The 22,785-nt window shown below is 34.5% G+C and overlaps 1 protein-coding gene across 5 annotated transcripts in view; it reads right to left on the reverse strand.

Moving 5' to 3' along the window:
* LOC129938639 (protein argonaute-2) overlaps positions 1-22,785 on the reverse strand; it is a 66,441-nt gene that overhangs the window by 4,707 nt on the left and 38,949 nt on the right. For 2 of the 5 annotated variants that reach the window (XM_056046307.1, XM_056046306.1), the window contains 4 exons: positions 1,237-1,971; positions 947-1,169; positions 466-877; positions 57-396 (listed from right to left, as the gene is read on the reverse strand). In XM_056046307.1, coding sequence (XP_055902282.1) covers positions 57-396; positions 466-877; positions 947-1,169; positions 1,237-1,971 — 1,710 coding nt within the window. Of the gene's footprint in view, positions 1-56; positions 397-465; positions 878-946; positions 1,170-1,236; positions 1,972-7,174; positions 7,253-19,988; positions 20,331-22,785 lie in introns of those variants that run through there. The other 3 variants (XM_056046308.1, XM_056046310.1, XM_056046309.1) reach the window with 3 other exon arrangements.

The following is a 22,785-nucleotide window of genomic DNA, read 5'->3' on the forward strand; positions in this document are numbered from 1 at the left end:
AACAGTTGGTTAAGAAAAAATATGTAAACAAATTATCTAAGAATCCAACAACTTACCATATACTGGTGTCTTTCCTGGCAACACAACAACAACTAGTTGCAGATTATTAAATGAATTTTTTAAATACTTAAACATTGGCTCGACCTGATCAGGCCCTGTGGCATATTTGCAAAAGCATGGCTGGCCAATGATTGGCATACCCGCGTCATTTGAGATCTTCTGTAGCTGCTGCGTGAAGTTGCGCAAGGCATCTTCTCGCACTGTCCTCTGTGGGGCAAAGCAAGCAATCGCCCACACGCGTATTTCCACTCCTGTAAAGAATTGCTTGCCACGCATATCCCAAACACCTTGATTGGGCGATGCTAAGCTTACCTTGTTTTGAGGAGGGAAAAGTTGCTAAAAAAAAGGCAAACAAATTCAATGTTAGTTAACAATTTAGACATAGGAGATTTGCAAAAAACATACTTGTCCACTCATACTGGAAACTCGGCCACCATATTGAAGTTTTGGTGGTGGAAGAACACGTCCACGAACTTCCATCATTGAATTTGATATGGTCAGGCCAAACTCTTGCACATAAGAATCATTATTAAAATCAGCACGCTTAACTAAGTTATTAATCTCTCGTTCACGATCTGGTGCCGAACGAGCGGTGGCTTTAATCATTGTCGATGTTTGCATATCAGTTAATTTCTTAATACACCGCTGGCCAGCAACAATGTTGCATACCTCCAACGGTAGGTAAGTGTGTTTGTGCTCTTGACCCACTTGCAAACATGGCAAGTGTGGATAGCGAAGCTTCATGCGATACTTGTCTAAGAAGTATTTGGCGACAGTACATTCCACAGTTTGACCATTTTCAAGTTGAAGTGGAAAACTAAAATAATACAAAAATAGATCTATTAGAAAAATGATCCTTCGAGGGACATATTAAATGAAAACTCACGATTGCATTTGAGCTGGTCTTCGAGTGACATTGCAAACACGATATTTGCGCCTCATTTGGCCACAATGAGTAATTTCGATCTTGAGCCCTTTGATTTCCTTTGTAAACTTGACACGCTGCGAATCAGTGAGTGGTTTGCGCTGCTCATTAATATCTCTGATGTCGAGCACTTCACACATGAAATCAATTACTGGTTGTGCTTTGTAGAATGCAGTTGCAGACACTAACAACAAAAATAGAGGGTTATATAGTTCCTTTGAAGTTATAATAGGTTCTTTAATTTCACTCACCATCAATATTCAACATCATCTTCCACTGCGATGGACGCACACTCTGATGAAAACCAAACCAAACTTCACGACCGCCTCCCAGAGGATGATAATAACCATCTGGTGAACTGAAGAAACTCCTTCCAACGGGCGTATATGTCATACTGGGTAGGTGCCGCATAACGACATCAAGGGCCAAAATTGCATCATACGGAATCTGACGAGTTCTTCCCTCTAGAGCTTCCTCCAAATTAAACAACGAAACCTGTGCCATCCATTTGATTGTCACTCGAAATATTCGATCTTTACCCTCTCCAGGCAAAGTGACTTCCAATTCTAGTCGATCATTGCCAATAGGCAGTGGATCTCGTGTGTACAAATTATTACGACCATCGAAAACCGGCTTTAACACGCCAAAAATCTTACTATATGCGTGAACCATAGTTTCTATGATTTCGCGGTTAACTTTACGTGGGCATTTATCTGGTTGTATATTGATATCGTAATGGTGGACGTATCCACGAGGCATGGTCACCTGAAAATGATTCGCCCGCAACACAATGGGCCGCCCCTCACGACCCAAATTCGGGCGACGTGGGCATGTAAATACTGGCAGTTCTGGTTGTGTTGGCGTTGTTGCAGTAACACTGGCACCCAGGGCAGAAGCCACTGCTCCAGCAGCAACACCTGGTACATTTTGGGCACTGGGGCTGGTTACAGAAGTGGGATTCACTGATGAACCTGGTGCTGGTGGTGCTAGATACACAAAAAAGGACAATATCTCACATCGTTTCTTGTAAATTGTAAAAATTATTGTTTTAAAAAGAAAACAACAGAAGAATGAAAAAAATCACAAAATTACCAAAGAAATATGTAAATCAATAATATAAAAAAATACTTGTAATTTTTATGAATGTTCTGACGTGACAGACAAGATTAGAAATTTCAAAATTTTTACCTTTCACAAACAGATCACTTTACAATTCTTTTTTTGTTATTTTTAAAGTGGATGATGGACTTTTTTGTACACAATCAAAGATAGTTTTTACTTAAAGGTTAAAAGCTTCTCTATGAATACATACACATTATAATCTTGACAGACAATTGAAAATTTTGAAATTTTTGCCAATCTAATGATTTTTAATGAAATTTAAATTATGTTTACAAATGTATAAGCATGCAACTCAAAATTTGTTCTCATTCAAAAAAACTATTCAAAATCAACTAACAAACTAAATTTGACGAGAGGGTACGTAATACAATATTATAAACTTTACATAAGCGTTGAAGATAAGGTGCAAGAATTTACGTTAGGCACACGGTCTATTGATTTTAAAGTCATACTGGGATTTCGGAAGAATTGGAACATCTTAGGTACTTACATCTATTAGTCAAGCAAGCGCAAGGAAGTGTTCAAAAATACTTTTCATTCAGAACTGAAATCGTTTTCTTTTTCATTTCCAGTTTAAAATTATAACTCTTGTTACGACGACACCGCGCTCTAAGTAATCTTGTCACTCTTCGCGCTTCATACCAGGATAGTCAAGATCACCAACAATTTCAAACAATTCTTGAGTACTTTGACACTGATCGTAATTAGTCTATGACTAATTGTCAAAATGCTTAACCCAAATGTTCTTAAAAAACAATGTTTTATGATAATAATTCATATCACACTCGGATTTATCGGATTCTATTCATTTCACAGACTAGCGGCCCGTTCCGGCTTCGCACGGGTAGACATAAATAGGTACAGATATTTAAGTTATAAGCATGCTAATTAAAAAGACTATGAATCACTAAATTAGAAAAAAAAATTGTATGCTTATCTTGAAGCCTCCCTGTACACTACGTTGGCTGTGGTATTTGTAGGTGGCAACAAAACGTATTGATTTTCAGGACATCCTACTCGAGAAAGTGCCACATACAATTGCCCGTGGGAAAAAGCACTCTTTACTTAAGTCGATACCAACTATGGAAAAAGTTTGTCAGTGGGATTTATTTATTGTTAGGGCAAAGGATATTTTTAAAGGGAACTGTAACTTTTTAAAAGATATGGGCAAATCAGTTGGTATCATAGTGATCCGCGTGACATGTGCGAGCTGACCGGCCGCGGGACCCGTAATGATAGTTGTTACAATCACTATCTCTTAATTCTTTGATCAATAGTCTTGTACCATTACACATATTTGGATTCATCTTAGTTCATAAGGTGGCAAGCCAGTAGGAGTGAGGGAATTTAAAAATGCCTGTGGGTAGTGCACTGTATCTTCGATGTTGCACACGGTGTCAACAGATTTGTAACATTTAAACTCACCTGGTACTTTTTCAATAATAATTTTGCTTATCTAATTTACTGAGTCGTTTCTGGGTGAAAATACCGCTCTCGAACAGAGCCAATGGAAATTTCCTACTGCAAGATTGTTGATATCGGGATAGATTGTGTCTATAAGAATTTCTAGACAGTTTGAGCCAATTCAATATCCAAAAGTACTTGGGAGCTGTTTGCAATTGGAGTAGTAGATTTTCCGTCTCCTAATTTAAGTATATTTTCTGAGAAATTATCACCGAGGTTATTGCATAAATGGGTTCTCATATTATGAGTTTTAATTGATAGCCACAAAGGAGATGGTTTGAGGCACGCTTTAAAAACGTCGGCACGTGTACCTTTTGTTACAACTGTTAGAGTTTCGCGAAAGTCTCCAGCGAAAACAAAAGTTAAGCCACAAGTGCGGTCCACTGCTTCTACATGAGATCGATCTATGGCTCATGGTGCACTCATCCCAAATAATCAGCGACGTGTTCTATAAGATCTTTCCAAGTGGACCATTTTTACGGATTGAACACACAGACTGTTGATCTAAAGAAACAGCCAACGGTAATTTAAACGTAGAGTGAGTCGTTTTCCCATCATTTAATAGGGTTGCAGCAGTTCCTGACGATGTCACTGCCAGGATAATCGTACTTTTAACAATACTAAATTGGCAAGAAAAGCTTTACCCGTGCCACCAGGCGTGCAAAAAAAAATAGTTGATCACTGTTATTTTCCACATTTTCAATTATAGCATCGAACGCTTTTTTTTGATCTGCCACTAACTTGGGTACATTTGAATTGACAAATTTTGGCAACTCCTTAATATCAAATGTACGGCACGGTATGGCATCAACTTCATTTTGTTAATGATTCGGAGAAGGTAATCCAAAGTCTCTTTAAACTTTTGTCATTCTATTCTTAAAGTTTGTTTTCGATTTGTATCAAACCTTCGTTATATACATCATAATCGGAACCTCATTCTTGGGCTATATGTCTGATTTAGACACTTTATGGCTAATTTTTTACACCTTTGGTCGGTTTTAATAGGAATTTCTAAAGATTTCTATAGTAATCTGTACTAAATATAGCCTATGTTACTCAGTGATAATTTAGCTTCTAATTAAAAAAGAATTAATAAAATAAGTCCAGTACTTTTTGAGTTTAATCGTTACATACTGTTGTATGTACAAATCTTTCCCCTTTATACTATTAGTGTAGATTATTTCACTTTTGATTCTTATAGAAATTTCTTATCGATATTTTGAAATTAGCAAGTTTATAGTTTCTATGATTTCTAAAGAATTTTTTTGAAATGTTTTGAGACTGTAGGAGGTTTAAAGCATCTTGCACATGAGCTACCAACTACGAACTGCGATCTGTGCATGTTCGCATATTTTGACTTTTCTTTTACATGAGCTTTATTTATTTTGGCAGACAGCGACGAATTGAATTACCCTTTTCTCTATATTTTCCTCAACCATGATCTTTCACACCAAAACAAGAGTGGTATAATGTTTAGGCTAACAATTTATTCGTTGCGTGTGTATGGTATGCGGAGGAACACGAATAGATCGAATTTGTTACTACCAAACTGTTTTTACAAAATTTTCCTGTTTTAAAGAACAAAATGCAAATTTTATTATCCTAACAATAGTGTCAATTGGTTTCTTATAATTTAAATGTGTTTTGTTTGAAATTGACTTTTTGAAATGTGTTGAATCCCGTTTGTTCGTCCATTCGTTGTTCGGTCTCATGTGCAAAGCCCTTAAGCATCTTGTACATGAGCTACGAACTGCGAACTGTGGATGTTCGCATATTTTGACTTTCCTTTCACATGAGTTTTATTTCTATTCGTATACAGCGACGAATTGTCAATTTATTACCGCGTTAATAAGGAGTATTGAATCAGGATTTAGCGCCGTATAGACCTGGATCGGATCGAAATAGGATTACTCGATCCAATCCCACTAAAAGAGGTGAATCGAATCGATAATTTGTTTGTAAACCTGAATGGGGGAATCGAGTTATTGATCTGTGAGGTTTTGCTTGTGTGCGTGCGATACGTTTTTTCCCTCTTGTTTGTTCTAAACAAAAAGACTCCATTTAAATGGAGTATTTTTGGTTCTAAGCTGAATTTAATTTGGCGCTCGTCTTTGTGTTGAGAGCATTGTTATAAAATTTGAAGTTTATTTGAAAGTAGCAGTACGCACACAAATAAAACCCAAATGTCATTTCGATTCCATTTGAATTCGATTCCTCGATCTTGTCTTGTAACCAGGGTAAATAATATACCCTTTTTAACAAACAAAACAAGAGGGGTATAATGTTTAGGTTATGTTGCGCGCGAACAATTTATTCGTTGAAGTGTGGATGGTATGTGGAACGCGAATAGAGTTTGACAGTTCGTAGCAACCACACTGCAATTTGTTACTACCAAATTGTTTTTACAAAATTGTCTTGTTTTAAGGAACAAAATGCAAATTTAATTATTCTAACGACAGTGTCAATTGCTTTCTTATAATTTAAATGTGTTTTTGTTTGAGGTTGACTTTTTGGAATTTGATGAATCACGTTTGTTCGTCCATTCGTTTTTCGCTCTCATGTGCAAGGCCCTTAATACAAACACGTCTAAGTTGTATAAGGAACACGCGGTTTCTAGCAAACCATACATAATTAAGACTTGTGGTTTTCCTTTAATCTGATTATTGCACTTTACAAAAAACCATCAAATGTCCTTTAAAACGGAATAAAAATCCCCTTAAGAATCTCCTCAAATTATTTTTATTTAGCCAGCGACATCAGGGACTTAATATGCAGCCAACTGCGTTATTGAATTAATAATGGATTTAATGAATAAATTAATCCTAAATAAGTCGATTATGTTTGGCATGAAAACTAAATGTCCCCTACATTTCTGAAATGAATGAAAAACAGGAATGGTTCAGAGTTGTTAGCCACTAGTCCTTGGTTCTATTTAAAATGTATTTATTTAACCTTCCGATCAACTTTTCAAAAAATGCTTTTTTTAATAAAACAGTTTTTTTGGAAGCTCACCAACCAGACCTTTAAAAATTTAGCTTGCCTTCAAGTTTCTTATGTCGTCTTAACTTTACCAGATTTTTGGGTTATTCATTGAACATTGAATATTAATTCAGAGGAAGAATAATAAAAATTACTAACTTAAACAATAATAAATAAATAATCTTTTTTGACAAGATAAACGTGTGTAGCACACAATTATTTGCATCAATTCAATCTATGCAGCAATAAGTGACTTTAAATAAAACTTCTAACTTTATTAAATTCATACCTTTTTGTTGTAAATTTAAATGTGTTACTTAATTTTATATAAAACTCATAACTACAACAAACTTAAAAAGCAAAAATATTCACACACCCACTACTTTCAATCAACTCATTCATTCATTTAAATAAATTAATGTTAAAACTCTGTAGAAACTACAAACAAAAAGAAATAATAAGCCATACAAGAACACAAATCAAAAACAAACTCAACATTCATTCAAGCCAAGCCAATTAGTTTCAAAATTTTACGAATACGTTTTTAAAACAAAAAGTTTAGTATCTAATATAATTTAGAATTTGTTTTTAGTTTTTAGTTTTTTTTTTTAATTATTATTTTACATGTGAGTGTATCGAAGCTAGTCTGCGGCTGAGTGGATGGGCTCTGAGGCCTCGGAGGCGAAGAGGTCCATTGTGATTCTATAAAAATTAAATAAAAAACAAAATAAAATCATATACACAACAACAAGTCCGTAGCCAATTGGTTATTGTTGTAAAATAAAATAATACAAATCAAAATAACATTATTAATAAAAAGAAATGTTTTATAAGTATCAAGAGTATACCATAAATGTATTGATAAAATATTTTTGTTTTATTTATTTACAGAATTAAAATATATATTTTAAAAATAAATAGTTAAGTTTTTTTTTTGGTTTTTGTATTAATTTCAACACCATTTTGTGAAACTCAAAGCTTTTCCCTCAAGACTCCTTTGAAACATAGGGTGATATAATGTAATTAGTTTTATTAACTGCAAATATATGCTTGCCACTTTTTTTGGTGGAACGAATAGATTGATTGTTCAAAATACAACAAAATATTGCAATGGGGAATCTAGTTTTATTTTGTTCAGATCGTAATCTTAATCGCTTAGTGATAACCTGCTATCATAATTTAAAGAGTTTTCCAAACTGCTACAACGTAGGTCTTTTTTATTTCCAATTATAGCAACAATATTGATGATTAATCATTAACATTCTCACGTGCTTACTTTGATAATTTAATGACTGAAAAACAAGAACGCTATAGGCGGCGGGAAGTTTGAAAACGCGCATACTCAATGCTATTTTTGATACCCTTATAATGTCAAGACACAGTGTGAGCATTAGGAAAGGGGGAGAAGGTATGAAGGGTGGTATTGGATTTCTGAATATTGCAATGACTTGGACCTACAGAGTATGGAAAAACATCCCACATTCGCGTGCGGTTAAAGAACAAATATCACTACTTGACAAGGCGACCGAGGTTGGGCACGAGGGTATACTGATAATCATTCCTGGAGGCCCGTGTTTTACGGTTGAATTGCTTGCAGGGAGGAATGCAACTGGTTATTTTTCTAGAGCATAGTCCGTTAAAATAAAGGTGAAAAAGTGTGATACAAAACACTTTTAGATGACGTTGATATCATTACCAATTAATTTCAATGCTTTACGTCCAAGTAAGTTGCAGGAGCACGAGTCCAGAAATGTATAAATATAAGCCTTATAAATAATAGCAAAAGATTAGAGGGGAAGAAAAACGTCTACATTGCCTAAGGTTCTAGCGACATTTCTGACGACATCACGTATTTCAAATAGAATTTCCAGGATTTCAGGCTTCTTGATGCAAGCGGGACTCATCGATAGGGGAAAGGTTGCTTAATTTTGTTTTAACGACAGTACACAGCTTGAATTTAATTCTACTCGATTTTGATTCCCTATTTAACAATGCCGTCTAGGTCAGAGTTTAATGAGGCTATCATACAGTGTCGTTCAAGATCCACATCGGAAGAGTATGGTTGTGAATCTATAAACGAATCTATATTTTGTGTGTTTCAGACTTGAAGTTCTGTTCCACTGTTCTTATTTGTTGCTTTGAAGGCAGTATTTCCAGTCATTAAGAAGCGTTCTTTCTTCAAGATATTTCTAGGCTGGAGAAATTCTGTTATTCACTCGAAAGAAGACCTGGGGCCCCACTATGTAACAATGAAATTACTCGAATTCGAAAAATTGGCACTATGTATCTATTTGACTACTTTCGAACCAACGAGAATCGAATAGTTCTAGTAGTGCCAACTATTTTCTTACGAACTTTCGAATAAACGAGGAACTACGTAACTCAAAATTAGAATTCAAAACAAGGCAAAATCAAAAATAATCACTTTACATCAAATGTGTTTGCTAGCAAAGTTTTTTTTTGTCAAAGTGTAAGTAAAATGTTGAATATGAGTTCCATCTATCACCCATTTAAACAGGGAATTTGTAATGTTTGCCAAAAATAGCGTTTGGAGTTTCGTTTCTCATTCATTTAAAAATTCATCATCAGCGGTCACATGACTCTTTCGATTGAATTCCAAACATCGGCAATTTTTTTTTTTTTTTTTTTTTATAATTTGCAATCACTCAAGGGGTTATAAGTACCCTTTATATGTTTATATTTAAACACAGTGCGAGCATTAGGAAAATAGGGAAGGATTACAAAGGAGATACCGGTGCACATTGGTCTTAAAGTTCTGAACATCAAAATGGGAGGGAAAAACAGAGTTGGCTAAAGCATTCCATCTCTATACTTGACAGTACGCCCGAAATTGAGCTCAAGGGTAAACTGATGAGCATTCCTGGAAGTGCGAGTATTACGGCTGAATCGTTTAAGGGGTGGAATGCAACTGGCTAGTTCAACAGAACATTGTTTGTAAAAATATCGATAAAACAACGAAAGGCATGAAACATTGCGGCGGTGTTCTAGCGATGTAAATGTTTCAATTATAGTTCTATCGCCTATCATTTTTAAAGCCCTTTTTTGTATTCTATCCAAGAGATTTAAACTTGTTTTGGGGGCACCTGCCCAGATATGCGAATTATATTCAAGCTTTGGACGGATGAAGGCTTTGTAAATTACAGCCAGATCAGAAGGGGTGAAAAATTTCTTGCACCGTCGGAGAAATCCTAAGCACCTGGCAGCATTTTTGGCAATATCAAATATATGATCGTTCCATAAAAGGTGATCTGTGATACACATACCAAGTACTGACAGTTGATTAGTTTCTTGGATGCAAGTGCCACTCATAGATAGTGGCATCGGGGGTATGTTACGCTTTAACGACAGGAGACAGCATTGAGTTTTCGAAGCATTAAATACTACACGGTTTTTGATTCCCCATTGTACAATGCTGTCAAGATCAGAATTTAATGAGCTTATCATACGCTGCCGTTGAAGTTCCACATCCGAAGGACAAGGATGTGAATCTATAAACGAGTATGAGAAGCTGAGGGTACTGTCGTCGGCGAAACAGGTTAATGGATTAGAAGTGGCAGACATAAGATCATTTATGAATATAAGAAACAGTGTCGGAGACAAAACGGAGCCCTGGGGAACACCAGCATTTATTTTAAGAATTTCAGACTTGTAACCATCCAATACAACTTGTATTGAAAGGTTAGAAAGGTAATTTCTAATCCAACGAAGAAGAGATTCATCAATACCAAAAGCACGCATTTTCGATAAGAGAGCTTGGTGCCAAACTCTATCAAATGCTTTTGAAATATCAAGTGCAATAATCTTACTTTCTCCAAAACGATGTAAAGATTTGTTCCACTGTTCGGTGAGATGGACCATGAGATCACCAGTGGACCTATTGCTACGAAAACCATACTGTCGGTCATTAAGAAGCTTCCGTTCTTCGAGATATTTCTTGAGCTGATAATTAATCAGCGTTTCCATGACCTTGGAAAGAAGGGACGTGAGTGCTATTGGACGATAGTTAGAGGGAGAGGAGGATTCGCCTTTTTTAGGGACAGGCTGGACAAATGCTATTTTCCATCCGCTCGGAAAAAGACCTGTAGAGTAGGAAAGATGGAAAAGTTTACGCAGTGGTTTTGCCAGCGATGAAGAACACCTCTTCAGAACAATTGGGGAGATACTATCCGGGCCAGCGGATTTGTGTATGTCAAGGTCTTTCAGTACTCTTGCAACTGCACGAGTGCGAAAGAAGATTCGTCCCATTGAATCATTTACGCTCTCAAGAACAGGAGGACTTATGACACTTTCCGGTAGCGTCGAATTAACAGCAAACTGTGCTGCAAGCAAATTGGCTTTATCAATCGAGCTTACATAGGGAGTGTCATTGTGGACGAGCGTTGGAACCGAGGATGACGTGGTGTTTCGTACGTTTTTTACAAATGACCAGAAATTTTTACTACCTTTGGGACATTGTAGTATTTTTTGCCTTAATTTCTGATCATGCAAAAATTTGGTTCGACGAATATGACCATTACATGTCTTTCTAGCTTGTTTGAACTTATTCCGGTTTTCCTCAGTCGGGTTGGCTTTGTAACAACGGAAACTTACATCTCTGATCCTAATAACCTCTTTACAGCTCGAATCAAACCATGAGTTCTCTTTGGGTTTGATAGATTTTACCCTGTTCGGGATAAAATTTCTCATTCCACAAAGAATTAAATTTGTAACCATATCTGCGCTGGAATCCACGTCACTATCGAGGAAGCATAGTGACCAGTTAAAGTTCCTGAAGAATTCATTGAGACCGTCCCAGTTGGCTTTCTCATATTGCCAAACGGTTCTCATAGGAGTTTTTTCTTTAACTGGGTTTTTTCGACATGAGAATTTTGCAGATATGATACAATGGTCTGATGTGCCTAGAGGCGGTAATACACTAATCGTGTATTTATTAGGGTCAGAGGTAAGAAACAAGTCTAGGGTGTTGGCGGATTGACCTGCAACGTCAGGGATTCGAGTTGGCTCATCGACAAGCTGGGTTAATTGATTTAACTCAGCAAAGATCTCAACATACCTTCCTTCCGGTGTTGACTGACCAGAATAACGAAGCCAAGAAGAATTGTGTACATTGAAATCGCCCGCAATGACAATTTCAGTGTGAGGATAATGGGCAACAATTCTTTGAATGGAGTCAGACAGAGCATCAAATTCGTTAAAAGTTGAATTTCTGTCCAGATTTGGACTTCGATATAAAAAACAAGTGTGGATGATGTGTTTATTTACCGTGAATTTTAACCACATGAAGTTAAAGTTTGTGTTAGTGCACAAACCATATTGTGGCTGGAGTTGGTATGCAACATCATTTCTTATATATACGGCTAGTCCATGATGAGGAAAAAATAATGGCACTAAGTTATACCCATTTAGATTGAATTCCGAATGATCGGAATCTTCACCTATTTGAGTTTCACTCAATGCCAAAACAGCTGGCCTGTTTGATGCAATGTGGACATATGTGGCATAGGAATTCTTTCTTAAACCACGAATGTTACTAAAGTCCACCCTGAATTCACTCAACATTTTAATGTATAAAAACTTGAAAAACAACAAATTCGGACAATTACCTATAGTAAATGTAATTATTATTTTTGAAATGGTTTGCTGTGCAATTCCAGCGTTCTTGTCACCACCGATTTGGTTTTGGTAACTTCTTGTTGCCAAAAAATTCAATGCTGCTGATAACTTAATGATAATCGGAACAGCATTTTGCCTTCTGAGCGTAGTCATGTCAGATGATAAGAAGAACATAAATCCGTCTTTAGAAAGACCATAGCTCTTAACAAAACTAAAACAAAAGTATATATTTTTCATTAAGAATACGTTCAAATATTCTACCGTACATAAAGGGTGATTTTTTTTAAAACCTAGGTATAGGAAAGTTTTTACAAAAAAAAAATCTTTAATGTTGTCTTCTAATGCGTCAATATAGCCCCACAAAAAATAGTCTAAGATCGTTAAATCGTACAATCTGTGTGGCATGTGGCACCATCTTGTTGTTGCTGCGATATTTTCTTCAGTACGCTCTTTACGTACATATTTGTAATAATTATTCTTGTCCAAAAATGTGATGTTTTTTTTTGTTTTGTTTTTAAAACTGTCAAACAACTCGATACTCGTTCGAAAGTACAAAATTTTTGAAAACAAGTTGGTATAACCGGCATTCGATTCTACTTTCATACGTAGTGTGATTTGAAAGTAGAATCGGAAATGAGTTTCAAATAGAATCAAAAGTAGAATCGAGTTACATAGTAGGGCCCCTGAAGAGTAGGATTGATGAAAAAGCTTACGCAGTGGTTACTAGTTTTGATGTAAATATAATAGGCAAGGAAGTAAATACCCCAATTTAATGCCTACATATAAAGTCCAGAGTGATGATAAAACACAGATAGTTCATATTTCAATGTGATTTATTTAAATATAATCGAAGTCATTAGAAAAAAAGTAATTTCATCGAAGATAGAAAAGGGATTTAAACATTTACTATTATCGAAAAGTTTAACGCTTATTCCATTAATTTACAAAGGGCATTATGCAAACACATATTTTAAATAGGCATATTCGGCTTCATGTAGCGAAAATCATTTTTACTAAGAAATAATATATTATACATTATATTACTTTAAGAGGATGTTATGTAGACAAATTCATCGTAAAAGGAACTTTCTTGAATTAACATATTCATTGTTCATTTTTGGAAATAAATTAGAATTGTCTAAGAATTTATTGTGTTTGAATAACATGTCAAAAACAAAATGAAAAAGGAGAATTGCCAAAAAAAATAATGGCATTGTTGTGACATAATATGACCTTTTCTTCATTTTCTTGAAATTATGAACATTTTTTAGGAAACGAAATTTTTCATTTTGCTTTAATTAACCAAGCCTTAAAAAAATGTATTTTTGTAAGTTTGTCACAATTGTTGTGCTACAAATAATAAATACTGTGCAAAATATGCATGAACATAGTCATGTCACATGCAGGGAAATAGGATTAGAAGATATGGTATACACTTAAAAGATTTGCATTTTCAAATCTTTCGAAAAAACTATTGACAATGTCTCTTAAATTTAACAACAGTGGACTGTTTAAGTATTTTTTTTCAAATGCGCCCCTAATAGATTTAAGATCCAAAGCAGAAATGAGAAATGAACACGATTTGATACATTGCGAAAATATTATTTTCTTCCTCAAATAAGCTAAGAAACTATAAAGGCGCCCTTTGAAGTCAAATAACCAAAGACCGATTAAAAAACCAAAAACTTCAAAAAGATTAACTCTTGCAATCAATCAATTTTACAGTGCATACTGGTATATCATTTTTTAAAACAGACAAAGATAAATTTGTAAAACTCCGAATTTGAACTATGAATTGATCTTAAACTTAAAGATAAACCATAGGGTGTATTTAAAATGAAGATGAGTGAGTTTGTCAAAACCATAGTATGAAGGTGCAGAGCTTTGCGTTTTGACACAATGTTACATGTGTACACTTGTACAGTGTTAGAAACAAATAATAAAAATATGTATCTTCATCATTTTTAATACACAATATTTTTCTTAGCAATTAAGTCTTTTGTCGTTAGTCTTTGCAATGGTCAATGGAGATATATACTGGAAAAATAATAGAAACAAGCTGTTTTAACTGTTATTCTAACGTAAGTCTACATACATACAAGGATAGGTATTTTGAGTTTGTTTATTGTCAGATGTTTTTCTTCAATACTCAAAAAAATAATTGGAAATCATCTATAATTTTAATAAATTTGGTTCGTAGATTTCATTGTACTTGTTTTGAACGTAAAGTTATTCAAAAACTAAGACAAGCTTGTAAAACGATGAATGCATTCTACGTACAAGCCCAAAAGAAAAAACAAGAGGAAAAAAAGAAAATTGTCTTCGCAATTTGATACACTATTGGTAAGAATATGCAAGAAGAAACCATTTTTTTCAACAAGAAAATTCAACGATGAATTAAACGGACCAGTGACAGCTAGATCAATGAGAAACTGATTAATAGAAGCAAGTCTTCCTAGTAGAAGTACAAGAAAAGTGCGTTGTTTGAGCAAGAAAAACAATATTTAAAGACTTGCTTTTGCAAATGATTGATCATCAAAATGGATGATTTTTGCTCCACTTGAGATGATTATTAAATTAACTATCACTTTTTTGTTACTTCACTTTCATATATTTTGATTAATTTTTTGTGAAAAAGATAATTTGTGTGAACTTCAGCTCCACTATAAACTTTAGCTTAAGTGAAAAGATATCAAAGTTAAAATAAAAATAAGTGAACAATAATGCATACTTCAATGCAAATTTTCTATAAAATATTTTGGAACTTCCTAACCCAATGTAACTATGAAACTTTCTCTGAATATATATAAATAAGTTATTTACAGAATAATGTATGCACCTAATATGTACATATAACATATTTATTTCAGATTCTTGAAAAATTTTCGATTGAACAAATAAATGTTAGTGTATGTTTTGCGATTGCTCGATTTACCACCAGGAATAAGATCAGCATATATTCCACCTATGCTTCAAATGGCTGTCACTTTAAATCTTCTTGGTGTTTATCAACGACAAGTTGGGGCTGATTGAGCTGCGCCGATTGGCCAAAGAACTGCTGCTAAAATAAGCGCTGCAGTTATTAAAATAAATGCAGTCGGTTCTATGCCCACTTTTCATTAAAATCGAGCTCTTGCATTCAACAAAAGAATGTTTTTTTTGACAAATATAAAATTCCAGGAGGTAGAATCTTACTTAAAGCAAAATGTATTAACTATATAGTTTTGATAACCGTATAATAATTATATTTTTATTTGATAGTTATAGGATGTGTGATAGTAGTCACATAATGATTCTAAGGATGTGCTTCCATGAAAGTGGAGATCATTTTTATTTGATTTTGTGTGGCAGTCCTGGCAGACAAAAACAAACAAAAGAATGCATACTTTCATTTGAGCAGGAACAATATTTTTTAGCACAAAACAATTAAAAAGAAACATGACAATAAAACACAACAGCTGGTCGAAATGACATTTAAGCCTGTTTAAAATAAATAAATACGGTGGCGCAACAGTCCATGAAGAACCAGGGCCTAGTGACTTACAACGGCCAACCATTCCTGTGTGCGAGTTATGTTGTCAGAGATGGAAGGGACCTACCGAATCCGAATTTGAGAAAGCACTTTTCATGACAAGAATTACTCTTGGAGGATTTTTCAATTCCTCGCGAGAAAAAATTTAGGTAGCACAGGCAGCGATTGAATCCAAGACCCCTTGCATGACAACGCATTAACCATCACGCTACGGGTACTAAGCCTGTTTGGTAACTTGAAAATTTCACTAAGTTTCCCAAACTAGGGTTTTTTTCCTAGGGGGTTTGACATCATATTATGTATTTAAATTTGCAAAAAATTGCATAAAATTTCATGTGACCGAACATACCAGTAATAATATGTAAGTCTGGCAATGCCTTTGCCGAACTTTTAAACACACCCCAATCCTCCAGTCAATCAATATGTGACAACCAATGCTACTCACGACGCCAACTATCCTTTTGTTAAATTTTGTTAAAGGAATACGGAAAGTATTAAAAATAATTTTACTTTAATATTAAAATTTGAATTATAATTACGGGGCCTATTATGTAAGACAAATAAGAACAAAATTGAGTTGTAATCTGGCAATCGCTATTACCGATCACAACTAGTTGACTGTCACAAGTCAACCAGTAGTCAACTAAAAAATGGTTGACTTTTTAAGTGTGTTTGTGGTATTATGTAACCCAGTTGAGTTGTCTCTCAGTTGTGATTGTTGTCAAAATTCAGCAACTGATATTTACTAGTTGTTTAGTGCATTTGTGTGTACAAAAACATAACGGTAGGCATCAACAGTCCATTGAAAACCAATTTTTTTAAGAAAATGGAGAAAAAATGTAAGTTTTACAAATAATAATATAAACATCTGTAAGAAATTAATTTTTTAGATTAAAAATAACTAAACCTGTCCCATTCGAGAGGTTGATTGAGGTTCTGCAGCAGAAACCTGAGGTGGCTAGAGGCAAGCGACAATTCGGTTCCACAAAAAGAACCTAAGACGAAGAATGGGAAAATATAGCTGTTCAACTGAATAGCATTGGACCACCATCAAGAACAGCGAAAGAATGGCAAAGAGTAAGTTTAACTGAATGCAAAAGCCATCATTTTTTTACAAAGTATATACACATATACAGGTATGGATCCAATACAAGGGAAATTTAAAAAGAAAGCTTGCCAACAACAAGCTAAATTTGAAAACCACAGGGGGTTCATCACAGCATATAAGTTTAACCAATCTTAAACTTCCTTCTGCCATGAAACGTAGGGCAGTGCAGAGTTTGAGAATTGGTGGGATTGCGGAGGAACGCTGTGGTTGTTTCAAATGATCTTTGATTTCATTTAGCACATAAACAAATGCGTCTTTGTTGAGTCTAAAGTAACTTATAAATCTCAAACAAAACGAAGACATTAAAATCAACACTCATCAAAGAATTTGTTTATAAATAGTTCCAATGGATTGGAGTGATCTCAAATATTTTTTCTCATCAGTGCAACATTCAGGGGATTTTCTTCTTCCGAATTTCCAAGAAACAAATCAATAGATCTCTCCATTTCATTTTATTTTGTCTTTTTTATAAAATTTTGCACTGAATTCAAAATTTTGAAATTCCTACGTATTTTCCTTTACACAGCTGATTTTGACACAAAACAACCACATAAAAGTAGGCAACGTATTTGGTCTACTCAACTGAAAAAAGTTGTCTTACATAATACGATTTTTTTTTGCAGTTGTCTTCAAATTGAGTTGTCTTGATTACAACTCAACTAAGTTGAGTTGTGATCCATAATAGGCCCTTACGTATTTCATTTAGGATTGTTTTAATAAAACCATATTGAACTAGAATCGATATCTTTTCCTTGACAACATAAGTGCAACCAAGCAATCATAAACTTTTAGTGATCACCTTACGAAGTACAAAGAAAAGTTGATAATCAATTGATTGAATTGATCAATAATTATCAAAACAGTGACAGTCAACTATCGCCTTGCCCGATTCCACCCCAGCATCGTTCTAATTGGAATAATGTTTTGTTTTCGTATAAAACACAGATCAATTTGTGTGGTTCTTATGAAAAATGTATGTGAGAAGGCAAAAAAAAACAAGGAATTTAACCCAAAATACACAAAGGAGACAATAAAACACGGTAGTGGGAGTAAAATAATTTGGGGCTAATTTTCAACCTCTGGTGTAGGTGAAATATTTTGCATAAAAGTTAAGCTGTGCGCTGTGGATTATGTCCACATCTTAAATTCACTTATGCTTTCATTTACTAAAGAGGAGATACCAATTAAATAAGAGTTCATGCGTGATAATGACCCGAATCAGTCCTCCAAATTGGCTACGAACTACTTTCAAAAAAATTAAAAAAGGCCATCGCAATTTCTCGATATAAACCCAATTGAGCAATTATGGGGTATCCCAAACCGAATAATTTGACATAGCAAAGGCAAAAATAAAGACAAGTTGTGGTCAAAAATTCAAAAGGATTAGTACACCATACCCATGGAGCAAAGTGCCAAATTGGTGAATTCGATGGGGCGAAGACCAGAAGCAATTTTAAGGATGCCAAATTTCTAAAACAATTATAAACGGTACAAAAAGTAACCTATTAATTTTGTTTCTATTATTTCATTTTTCAACTTTTTTTCATTATTGTATCTAAAAAAATTGTTGCATTTAAGCAATAAATTATTAAAAATCTATCTTCTTAATATCTATATTCCATATCTTCACAAATACCTTTTTATGTGTTAAAAAGAATGAAGACGAAGCCTGTTTAGTTTTCCACCACTATAGGTATACACGTCGTAAACTGTTTAAAGAATGAAAACAAAGTTACCATATTTCATACATTTTTACTTTCATAATTTTCTTGTCAATCATCTAATTTAACTATTTTATTATTACATACTTTGAAAGAAATAAAATTACAAACAACCGAACCTTTATTTTATTACCAAAGTTATTGATTGACTATATCCCTAGCGTCAACATTTCAATTAGGTTACCTACTTTCGACAATACAAAAATCAAAAATAAAATTCCACCCAAGCATAATTTTGTATTGAAAATAAAAATATATAAAAATGCAATTAATAAATTATTTCTCTATTAGCACATTCGCGTTCCATATGCTTTCCCCAAAAGTAGATCACACCAAATTCCCTTTCCTTTGCCTCTCCGCGACTATCCCTCCAAAATAGAAACAAAATATTTTTTTATTGGAATCGCTTTTGGCTGATAGCAGCAGAAAACATTTTTCATTAATTTTACTTTTATAACCAATTTGATTGGTGGCAAATAGAAACAAACAAAACAAAATAAAGATTGTCTTCCCAACATTGCCTCGGTCCAATGTCCCCGGGACGACAGCCCTCTTGAGCTTTTGTGTGGGATCAACTACAAAAGAACGCCTATTTGTAAGCAGGTACCTAGTACCTATATGTTTGCGCAATAACACACTAAATGCGACATTTAAAATTAAGTTACGGTCATTGACCTAGTTTTTGCATTCCACCATTATCACCTATGGGCCAGATGAGGCTTCTTTCTATCTTGAAAACCCTGGAATGGAAGTGGAAAAGTGGAAATACATAACAGAGAATGTTTCAAAACGTGTTGCTTATATTTGCAAGCAAATAGAAAAACAAAAAAGAACCAGTCAAACATTTCTTTCCTCTAAAGATTAGAAGACCCCAGAAAAACGCGCCTTATACTACTTTGTCGTAGTTGCTGCAACAACTTATTCTCTAGTGAGTAGTGCGCCCTAAGAGGGGTCGACCAAGAGACAAGACAAGACCCATAAAACCTGTCTGGTTGTTGCCTTATGTTAAATAACCATTCCTCTATTCTAGACTTTCGGTGGTGAATCCCTCAAACATAACATAGAGAAAAGGTGCACTGCACTTCGACATCGCCACAAAATCAAAAAAAAAAATCCAACAAGCTCAGCCTCAGCCAGCACACTCCCAACGAAAGACAACGACGACAATGATGGCGACGAATTAGAGCAATCACTTTGCCTCTGGAGTGAACGAGACAGCGTGCCCTTCTCGCACGGTTTTTTCTTTCGAGTCTTGCTGGTTGATGGTGCTGGGCTGTTTAGTTTCTGGCTTCGCCTAGCGGAGTCTCAAGGTTCATTGCGTTTTAAGATTAGAACACAATTTTCAGCGAGTTTTCACAAACTTAAATATAAATATGGAAATCTACATAAACCATATAAATTCATAAAACTAAGAAGATAAGAGAATTTGATTTTATCACTTACGTTGTCCGACTGGATACATTTTCTTTTTGTGTCACTAGTCGCGTTTTTGATATATATTCCCTAGGTATATATATTTTCTTTTATGAATTCAGCCTTTTCTTTTTACTTCTTTATTTTATATTTTTTGTTGGGATCACTTGTTTGTAGCTTTGGAAAATTCCACTAAAGAACACTTAATTTAGGCACAGAATTATTTGGTTAAACTAATTGAATCACAAATGAGTAAAAATTATCGAGTTTTTGTAGTTTTTCTATTCGATTTTTGTTTCGTGTTGTTTTTTCTCTTCGTTAACTCTGAATTCCGTACATTATGAGAAAAAAGAATTTTTCTTTTCAGCACACGATTCAGCTTGCGGGGCTGCTGGCGAGTGGCGAGAAGTGGCGATTGGCGATGGCGACGACAAAGCGAGAACGGTGGATGAATTTAGTGGTTTGAATGTTGAGAAGTGTGATTGGTGTTATATGGCTATCCTGCTCAGATACATAGTATTTGTTGATGTTGAAAGAGTGTTGTGTGCAGTACAATGCAAATTGCTGAGCAGGGCGACAACATTCATACAAAAACTAAAAACTACAAGAAATTCGATGATGCATTTCTAATAGGAAAGTGATGCCAAAACTATTATTTTAGACTGGATTTTGAAAATAAAAAATATTTTTGATTCGAGTATTTAATCTCGACTTCAGAGAATAATTTCATTTGATAATTTGTGTAAACATTTAAGATGAATACACAAATACATATGTTAAGAAAAAAGCAAGTTTGTCAAAACGTATCGATATGAGGAAATTAATCTCAGTAACCTCAATTTAATTAGACGTAAAGATTCATACTGGACAATAAAAATGGATAGAGCTTTAACTTTTGGAAGACTTGGAAAATAAATGAAAGTGTTTGTTTTCTTGTAATTAACAGATTTATGGTGGATTTACGAGTAAATATATCTGCATTTGATAAATGGAATACTACATATAAAATAAATGTTTGCGAAATAGACAAAATATCAAAATGTAGACAATCAGCCCTATCAGGAGTTTCGCCCGAATGTCATTCCACCCGAAAAAAGTACCCCTTTTCTTTTTCCTTACTTTGAGTTTCACTCGAAAAAAAATGATGTTCGAAAAACTCCCCTTATCACGAGCATTAAATTCGGGCGTAATATCACACACTTGACGGCTAAAATGTTCACTTAAATTTTTGGCGGCGAAGAGGAAGGCAACAATGTTCGTTTTTCGACGAAATTGTTTTTTATTAGCAAAAACTTATTAATTTTTGTTTAATTTGCAGGATTATATCAATAAATATAAAACAAAGTGATATACTCTTGCTGAAAATGCAGGGAAACCCTGAAATTACGAGGGGTTTCGTGAAAGACAATAAACACAAAATGATTGCATTTTGGAAGCAGCTAACGTCGGAGCTGAATAGCGCTTGGCATCCCATTAAAAGTGATTTTGAATGGAAGAAGGTAAGAAATTACTTTTTTTTTTGTGTTTAAAAAATTGTTATCAGGTAAAGACCGACCAAAAACGATACGTGCGGAAGAAAGCCTCCCAAAACCGAATTTACGAAAAAGGAAGAGGTGCTGGACCAAACAAAACTAAGAAGTTCTCTCCCTCTGGGGAAGCAATTTTCCATCTCGTTGGAATGAAGACGGCAGTCGAGGGTGTCGTTGCCTCCTCTTTATTTGGAATGCATCAGCCAAAGACGAAACCAAATGAGAACACATCCGATGAAAATGTATATGAAGACTAACAGATTTTATATTTTAAGATTTCAAACTTGTCGAAGCAAACTTTCAGATGGTAGATTTGGTAGAACGGAGGGGAAATTTTGTATGTCCGCTTATCAGAAAGATTTTTTTTTGTTGAAGAAATCTATTGGAGAGGTATTCAAAACCAAGGCCACAATTTTAACAATACTTTTTTTTTTAATCAAGAAAAGACTTAGGTTCAGATTTCATTCCCTGTTTCCATAACAGAGATAGGAAATTCATTGAGAGATCAGTTTTAAATCCGAAGTGAAATTTTATTCGCGCGGAACTCCTGATAGCTTTTAAAAATCCGGGGAACAAACAAATTTAAAATATTGCGGGTGAAACTCCTGATACTCGTAGGGCTGATTTTTAATTTCTGCATTAAAGAATATTCTAGAAATGCAGAACGCAAAAGCATAGTCAAGACGAACTCATTTATCCTTATTATAGCATCTTTATGTAAAGTGTAAAATAAAAGCTTTATATTTCTTAAGTTTTTTTTCTTGCATTAGTGCGATACCATTTCGAAAATGTATGCGTTTTTACTATATAAAAACAATTATAAGAATATTCCTACGATTATTTTAAGACTATGAAAAAACACTGTACCTAATCATATGCACCTTTTTTGTTTTAATGCAACATTAATTGATTGTGCGAAAATATTTTCCATTTTTTTTCTAAGCATTTTTTTTAGATTTCATTACACATTCGTGGGACTTGCGGCAAAACTGTACTACCAAAAAGTTATAGTATTTTATAGGAAGTAAAAAAAAACCACTGGAGTTGTCGGGATGGAGGGAACCTACAGTTTTAAGAGGAATCCAAATGGCTGATTTGACAAAAAACACTTTTCATGAAAAGAATTACTCTTGGATAATTTGTCAATTCCTCGCAAGGGGCTGTACCCGTGAAAAAAATCTTTATACGGCACAGGCAGGGATTGAACCCAAGCCCTCTGGCATTTCAGTCTAACGCACTAACCACCACTCCACTAACATAAGTATTGGGGTATCCATGAAACGACGGAAGGCCTTTTA

Source organism: Eupeodes corollae, chromosome 1 (assembly GCF_945859685.1).
Source record: "Eupeodes corollae chromosome 1, idEupCoro1.1, whole genome shotgun sequence".
Taxonomy (NCBI): Eukaryota; Metazoa; Arthropoda; class Insecta; order Diptera; family Syrphidae; genus Eupeodes; species Eupeodes corollae.